Consider the following 8,723-nt stretch of genomic DNA (forward strand, 5'->3'; position numbering starts at 1 on the left):
GATGACTGCGTCAGTGCTAGAAAATATATCCACAATATGCAAGCACAATCCATACCCAGAATTGTTTGGCTAAGTTAGCGGAGTGGCACAAGTTGACCCAGTTAGTCACCATCATAACTTGGACATACATTGCTGGTCCTTCGTTATTTGGTGGGCCTACTCCTATCATTTACATTATTTACTAAACACCTCAGTGGTGAAATAAGGATGTTCACATCCTCATGGGTTAAAAATGGAAGCCTGAGCACTGAGGCCCACATCCAAAAACATTGATTTATAAGCAAAAATTCTGGAGGGAATAACAAAGTGGAGCTCATCATCAGCTCAGGAGTTAGTGTTGTCCTCATCGTGACAAGACACCTAATCAGGCTCCTTCCTTAATCCGGGTTAACTGCTCATTTCCCCCATATTGTGTGAATTCTGCAGAAAAATAAAATTCATTTTTATTGCGGCTTCACCCTCTGCTTTGATATTTTTCCCCAGCACCTGAATATTTCTCTTTGTAATTCATCTCATCTCCCCCTCCAGCCCACACTGTCCGTCACTCTCACATTCTAAACGCTGGGATCATCCCCTGTCTTATCTGGTGCAAATGTCTCCGTTGGGGCACTTGCTGAGTTTGAAGTGTAAACAGGGCCTAACACAGATCATTCCTCTTTTACGCTGATGTTATCTTCAGAAATAACTTCTCTGTTTACCCTTTACATTTAAATGTAATTCCGTATAATTCTATTTATGTAATTGTTAAAAATACTTTGAGAACAGAACATGGGGCACGTGTGCTGAGGATATCATTTATTATAAGGATAGTAACTAACTATTGCATTGTTGATGTCTTGACCAAAAAGCGTAATTTTTAAAAATATTTTTGCTATTTCCCACTGATTAAAAAATAAAATAGTGGTGTTTCTCTCGACTAAATTACATCTCTTTATACTTTTCCACATATTAAATTTCCTGTTTGATACCTGCTGGATGAAAATATTTCAATTTCCAACCTGGTTTGGTGTTTCCGGGTTCCAAAACCGTGTTTGGATATTTAAAAATAATTTACGCGAGAAGACAATGTCTTTTTGAATTTATGTAAGCGAAATCATGGCAAACAAACCTACTGGAGATTATTGTGATGTACCATTTTGTGTAACGCTTCTTTGCCCTCTACATGAGCTGCGCCCCAGGTTGGTAAACTTTAATTCCCTTATAGGTGTTAGTTAACCCTTAATTTAAGTATTTATGCACTCTTTTAATTTGGACAATAGGATACCTTTAATACAATTTTAAATAGTATACCACACTGTAGAAACAGTTAAAATAAATCAACTGTCAACTATGTTCCAATGAATTACCTTCACATTTATTCTATTAATTAAAATAAATGATATGTTGGTCAGGGAAATACAAAATAAAATATCAATATAGTATTTTACTGGTGTTTCTCACACAGATATTTAAACAACACCACTCAAGAATCAATATTTTATAGTACCTTTAAGTATTAATTACTATGTGGGCCCACACACTCACTCACACAAGCCGGCAACATTAAAAACAAAAAAAGAATAACCCCACGTTGCAGGCCTGGTCGAAGCGGAGAGCGTCGCGGCCAAATACAGTTGAAGCCGCCAAGTGCACAGTGCAGAAGCTCACAAGATGGCGGGGAGTTGGCTGACCAGAGAGGACCCCATGTGGCAGAAATCTTCCTTCTCCCTCGTTGTCTCCAGGGCTCAGCTAACCGCTGCTCTCACTCTCCCCGTAATCACAAAGTCCAAACAACGACAGTCTTTAATCCACACCTGCGAGCTGAAGGGGCAGCAGTTAGCCTAGGCTTCTTCTGTCTTCTTCTGGACTTCTTCTCTCTCTCTCTTGGACTTCGATTACCCACAATCCCCAGCTCCCACCCCCAAACCAATCACCACACAGGAAAAATGATCTAACTCATTAACAACAAATCAAATGCAGAACACATATTCACAGCAAAACTTATATAAATCTCTTAATAAGAAAAACTAATATGAAGTTACACAGGGCTACACCCTCCCCCTGCTAAACGTCTGATGTCCCTATCAGGCTAACCTACTGTGCACTAAACACATCTGCTTACTTGGGCTCTTTAGATGGATTCTGAACTTAACGTTAATCTTGGTTCACTAGTGTCTGTGGTCTCTGTGTCACAGCATATTTGAATAATCAGGCCTCTATAAACTATCGTCACAGGTCTGTCAGTCGGCTGTCCAAGTTTGTCATAACTGAGGCGTAGGACAGGCTTCACAAGCCATTTGGCACAGGATGTCTGGGAGGACTCAGCAACCACAGCTGAGGTGCTAGGGGTAGGGACGTCTCCCTCCCCCAGCTCTGTGTCCACCACAGAGTCTTGGTGTGGCTATAAGGGTTCTTCCAGATCTTCTGTTGCTACTGGCAGTTCATCCACTTGATCCTCCTCTTCAGGTGAGTCATGATCATTGGTACTGACGCTGATAGCTGTATCTATCATGACCGGACCATGTCTGTGTTCAGCCTCCAGGCCTTGGGTTTGCAGACGTAGACAGAGCTTTAGCTGGGGTAAGTAGTAATTACTCTCCTCTTCAGACTCTGAAGTCTGGTCCTCTTGACTCACATGTTTTGGGTTTTGGGCTTGACACTTTACTTTCTGTGCTCTGGTTACTGGTTTCTTTGGTTGTGTTTTCCTCCCTGCAGGAGTAGGCAGACTTACCAAGTAACCAATGGGAAGCAGGTGATCTCTGTGCATTGTTTTCACTATGCCTGTTCCTCTCTCTGGTTTCACACGATACACCGGAAGATTGGGCAACTGTGCTATCACCACATAGGGCAAGGGGTTCCATCTGTCCTGTAGCTTGTGTTTTCCAGTGATGCCAAGATTGCGAACCAGGACACGGTCTCCTTCTTGCAGTGTCTGATTTCTCACTCTTGCATCATAGAGTCTTTTGTTCCGTTCATGGTTTTTGGAAGCTGCTTCAGCTGCTAGCTGGTAAGCATCCCGCAACTCTTTCTTCATTTTGGCCACATATTGGTGATGCTTAAAACCATCCTCTTCCTCCCAACCAATGCCAAAACAAAGATCCACTGGTAGCCGCGCCTCTCTCCAGTACATTAAAAAGTAGGGTGAGTACCCTGTTGCATAATTTTGGGTGCTGTTATAAGCATGCACTAGCTGGCTTATGTGTTGGCTCCATTTGGGCTTTAGAGCTGGATCAAGGGTGCCAAGCATGGACAGGAGAGTACGATTGAATCTCTCAGGTTGGGGGTCTCCCTGAGGGTGGTACGGAGAGGTTCTCGACTTGCGAATGCCCAGCATAGTCAGGAGCTCTTTGATAATTTTGCTCTCAAAGTCGCGACCCTGATCTGAGTGGATGCATGCTGGCAGTCCGTAGTGAACAAAGAACTTTTCAAAGAGGACTAGCCACGGTGAGGGCGTTTTGATCTTTCGTCGGGAATGCCTGAGCATACCTTGTGTAATGATCTGTGATGACCAGCACATTGGCAATGCCTTTGGAGTCGGGCTCAATAGAAAGGAAATCTATGCAGACCAAGTCCAACGGTCCATTACTCGTGATCTGTTGCATAGGGGCAGCTCGGTGTGGAAGGGACTTCTGGGCCACACATCTCCCACAGTTCTGGATGTAGGTTGCAATCTCAGAGGCCATTTTGGGCCAGTAAAATCAGTTTCTGACAAGCTCTGTGGTTCTTTCAATGCCGAGATGACCAATGTCGTTGTGCATGGACTTCAGAACCATTGATTTGTACTGAGCAGGTAAGATAAGCTGACTCACCTCTCTTCCAGAGGGTCTTTTAATGACTCTGCACAGGAGGTCACACTTTATCCGAAGCTTGGAACTTTCTCGCTGCAGCAAGGCGACATCAGCATTTGGATGTTTAGGAGCTGGGTCACATTTGCCTAGCTTCACTTGAGACATTACCACACTGATGACAGAGTCTAATCTCTGGGCCTCTATCAGTTCTTTACTGCTCAACTGCTCAAGCTCATTTCCCTCCACTTGAGTGAGGTAGGAATAAACAGCAGGAATAGCATCGGGGGAAGCACCTAGTTGGTCGACACATCTAGTGGTCCTTCGCCGAGACCACATGCAGCGATTCTTCGGCAGAGTCTTTCGGCAGAGTTCTTTCATCCCAGAAGTAGGAACATCCACCCATCCATCCTCTGTCTCCTGATGATTTCTGGAAAGCAAGTCCGCATCAATGTTTTCACGACCAGGCTTATACTGAACGTTGAAGTCATAGGTGGAGAGGGCAGCTAACCACCTGTGGCTTGTGGCGTTAAGCCTGGCAGTGGTTAACACATACGTGAGCGGATTATTATCCGTTCTCACAGTGAATTTGGTGCCATACAAATAATCATGGAACTTATCGACTACCACCCACTTCAAAGCTAGAAATTCTAGCTGGTGGATGGGATAGTACTGCTCTGACTGGCTGAGCTTGCGACTGGCGAAAGCAACTGGATGGAGCCCTTCAGGATGCTCTTGATTCAATTCAGCTCCCAGGCCATTCAGGCTTGCGTCTACATGCAATATGTAGGATCTTGTCAGGTCCGCGAAAGCCAACACAGGAGCATGCGTGAGCTTGTGGATGATGGTGTAAAAGGCGTCACCACAAGCTGAGGCCCAACGATCACTGAACGGCTCTGAGATTTTAAAGTAGTCTTTCTTGTCCTTGAAGGTGGCTTTGTTTTTGCGTTGAGCTGGAGGGTACCCTTTAGTTAGGTCTGTGAGAGGGCGGACAGTGGCAGAATAGTTCTCAATGAACCGCCGATAGTACCCACAAAATCCTAGAAACGACCTCAGGGACTTTAGGTCAATGGGTTTCTTCCAATTGGTGACGGCACAAACTTTCTCCCTGTCAGTTGCGACGCTGGCGGCAGAGACAATGTGCCCCAGAAATTTCACTTTTGGTAGACAGAATTGGCATTTGTCAATGGAGATCTTGAGTCCACATTCCTCCAGCCGATCCAAAACTTTGAGAAGACATTCTTCGTGTTCCTCTAGTGTTTTTCCAAACACTATGATATCATCAAGACACACAAGAACTTGGATCAGGTTCATGTCTCCTACAGCCTTCTCCATCAATCTTTGAAAGGTTGCAGGAGCACCTGTGATGCCTTGTGGCACCCGCTCAAACTGGAAAAAACCAAGAGGGCAAATAAAGGCTGTCTTTTCTTTGTCTGCCTCAGACATTTCCACTTGGTAATATCCGCTTCTCAAATCCAGCAGAGAACCATTTACTGCCAGTCAGACAATCAAGTGTATCATCTATGCGCGGCATGGTGTACTGGTCTGGGATGGTTCTGGAGTTCAGCAGACGATAGTCAATGCACATTCTCACTTTGCCATTCCTCTTCCTCACTATGACAATGGGAGAGGCATACGGACTTCGGGATTCTTTGATTATTCCGGCTGCCAGCAGTTCTTGGAGATGGCGCCGAACATCCTCAAAGTCTGCAGGTGCGATTCTGCGGGATCTCTCTCTGAATGGTCTAGAGTCTCTGAGTCTGATGTGGTGTGTCACACCTCTTGCAAGACACACATCCCATTCCTCCAATGAGAATACATCAGCTCTCTCTGACAACATGTTGGCTAACCTAGCTCTCCATGCTTCGGGAATGGGTGAATCCCCAAAATTGAAGAGCTCAGGATCAATTGACGTTGTTTTCGGAGACTTCTTTGGCTCAATGACAGAGTCAACCAGGTACACTTGGGCTAGCACTGTACCCGCAGGAAGAGCAGTTTCTTTTTGAGATTCATTTCTCAGCATGAGTGTGAAGCCATTGGTATCCATAGCTGAGGGTGGCAGGACTACTGGCGGAACCAGCAGACCAGCAGGAAGGTTGGTACTTTCGTCAGCCTCCACCATTAGGATGCTTTTATCCATAGGTTGCTGCTTCTCCACTTCACAGACAGCATAGTGTGCTCCTCCAGGTGGGATTCTTAGACTCCCAGGGCCCTGCAATTTCACTTGGCCGACCACATCCATTTGTCGATTACAAGGTGATTGGGATTGTTCAGAATGAACAGTGTTTATTCTCAGAGAGGGAACCTCGTTGTTGCCTTTGAGTTCCTCACATTGGTACAGCAGGGAGCGCAGTTTTGTTGTATTACTGCTAATGACAACAGGAACTGGGTCAGGACTTGGCGGATCAGGGCATATTAGAGCCACCATGGGAACTATTTCTTCAACTCCCTTGGAATTACAAGGCAGTCCCAGCTCAACTGCCACATAGCCTGTATATGGATAGCTAGTGTCACTCAGTCCCCATATGGCAAGGTCTTTGAGTGGGTGAATGGGCACCTTGGGAAGGAATCTGGTGTGCCAACTCTCAAAGATGATAGCCGCTGTCTAAAATGGCTCTACAGGGTTGACCATCAATTTTCACACCAGCCATCATGGATGGGGCAACCAGTCCTTGTGGCAGGTTACGAGGCTGCTGTGTGTAGACTGGACCAACCTGCTTGGACTCAGCAAACCTTATGTGTGATGCTTTATCTTCCTTACTTTTGCGCAGAGCACCGAGTAACTTTTGGATTACTTTTGGGCTGTTTTCTGGGGCTGTGCAGTGTGTGGCAATATGACCATTTTCTCCGCATCTGTAACAGAAGAAGCTCTCTGAGTCTTTGGCATTATGTGGTTTAGCTGCTGGGTTGGGTCTGGCCTTCCCATCCCTCTTTTTAGGGTCTGCAGTCAGAGGACTGTGAGATACAGACATCACAGTTAGCTGATGTTGTAGCTGCAGCACCTGTTGCCTCAACATTTGAGCTTTGTTTTCTTTTTCTGTGTCTATAGTTTTCTTGGTGGGTTTGAATTTTGGCTCAATGTGTGTGTCTTGCTGCTTTTCCCTTAGCTCACCAAGCTCTGCACAAAGCTCTTGAATCTCTGCCTTCAACTTTTGGTCTTCTGTAGCTTTGGTATTGGCTTGGTCTCTGACTTGTACTTGTCTTACTGTTGTAGTTAATTTTCATCGAGCTGTCTCATATTCCTCCTCTTCACGAATCTCATTTAGGAGCTTTAAGAAGGTAGGAGGTCTCTCTCTTCTTTCTCTCAATCTCAGCTGTAACAGCATCATATCAGAGTCAGTAGCACCTCTAATGAGTTGGTGAATTCGAGCATGATCGGCTCTGTGGCTGAGAAGACCTCTTTTCTGCACTACTTTGATCAACGAGCGTTCCAACCTCCTTAAAAAGTCAGAGTGCTTTTCACCAGACTGTTGGTGAAGGCTCCTGAAGGCAAAATATAAGCCTTGTCCTGACACAGGCGTGCCAAAGGCACTTTCCAAGGCCTTTAAATAACAGTCAGGGCTAGCATCTGGGTCGTTTAGCCGTACAGCCTGAATTATTTCCAGGGCCGGCCCATTTAAGCTCTCGACTATTCTCTTTCGTTTCTCATGTTCAGAGCAGTCACATTCTTCAATCATTAGATTGGCTTGTTCGAGCCAATGGTCAAGGCTCTCCTCTCCTGGCGGTGTGGGAAGGTTTCCAGAGAACATCCGCAGATGTCGAAATGCATTGTTCTCACTGGTAGGTCTCATCGTTTTTCCCAACAGGTCTCCCACTGCTCGGATGATGGACTCTGGGGAGCTTCCTTGTGGAGTCTCTGTAGTCAGCATGGCGTGAACATCATTTACTGATTTTCCTTCATCAGTCATTAGTTTGTTTAGCTTAGCTAAAAAATCTTCAGCTGGGCTCACAGGTTCATTGAAGAGGAAATGTTTCCATTCTGAGCCTCCCTTCACTGGCTGCAGTTGGGGGGGAATGCAATCTGGCATTCACAGAGTACCAGGTTGCTGCCAGTCTGAATGTCACTTTGGACGTCCCGTACCTTTGGGCGTCCTGTACCTTTACTCTCCCAAGTGCCTTTACTGTCTGAACAGTCTCTTCAATGTCTGCTTGCGCAGTATTAGTCGGCACGTCAAACAGGACAAAAGCAAGGTTTGGGTCTAAGCATGCTACACTACACCAGCGATGAAGCTTAGCTGCTAACTGTGAGTCTGCTTGAGTAGCCATTATACTACAACTGCTATAGGCACTTTAATACAAAAGTCGGGAAACAAAAACACTTCTTAAAGGCAAAAACTAACAGTAAATGAAATGGGAATTAATCCCAGTGGTGCCTCCATTTTGTGTAACGCTTCTTTGCCCTCTACGAGCTGCGCCCCAGGTTCATAAACTTTAATTCCCTTATAGGTGTTAGTTAACCCTTAATTTAAGTATTTATGCACGCTTTTAATTTGGACAATAGGGTACCTTTAATTTCAATATTAAATGGTATACCTTACTTTAGAAACAGTTAAAATAAATCAACTGACAACTATGTTCCAATGAATTACCTTCACGTTTATTTCTATTAATTAAAATAAATGATATGTTGGTCAGGGAAATACAAAATAAAATATCAATATAGTATTTTACTGGTGTTTCTCACACAGATATTTAAACAACACCACTCAAGAAATCAATCTTTTATAGTACCTTTAAGTATTAATTACTATGTGGGCCCACACATTCACTCACACAAGGCGGCAACATTAAAAACAAAACAAGAATAACCCCACGTTGCAGGCCTGGTCGAAGCTGGAGAGCGCCGCGGCCTAATACAGTTGAAGCCGCAAAGTGCAAAGTGCAGAAGCTCACAAGATGGCGGGGAGTTGGCTGACCAGAGAGGACCCCATGTGGCAGAAATCTTCCTTGTCCCTCGTT

The 8,723-nt window shown here is 44.9% G+C and overlaps 1 protein-coding gene across 1 annotated transcript; it reads right to left on the reverse strand.

The window, feature by feature from the left end:
* Positions 1-6,849: 6,849 nt before the first annotated feature.
* LOC129701348 (paraneoplastic antigen Ma1 homolog) lies at positions 6,850-7,943 on the reverse strand. Its single transcript, XM_055642483.1, has one exon. It carries the CDS (start codon positions 7,790-7,792, stop codon positions 6,986-6,988), a length of 807 nt encoding a protein of 268 aa, XP_055498458.1. The 5' UTR covers positions 7,793-7,943; the 3' UTR covers positions 6,850-6,985.
* Between the last annotated feature and the right edge of the window lie 780 nt (positions 7,944-8,723).

This window comes from Leucoraja erinacea, chromosome 11 (assembly GCF_028641065.1).
Source record: "Leucoraja erinacea ecotype New England chromosome 11, Leri_hhj_1, whole genome shotgun sequence".
Taxonomy (NCBI): Eukaryota; Metazoa; Chordata; class Chondrichthyes; order Rajiformes; family Rajidae; genus Leucoraja; species Leucoraja erinaceus.

Coding starts and splice junctions, on each gene's coding strand:
- LOC129701348 (XM_055642483.1), bottom strand. CDS start 7,792: ATGCCAGATTGCATTCCCCCCCAACTGCAGCCAGTGAAGGGAGGCTCA.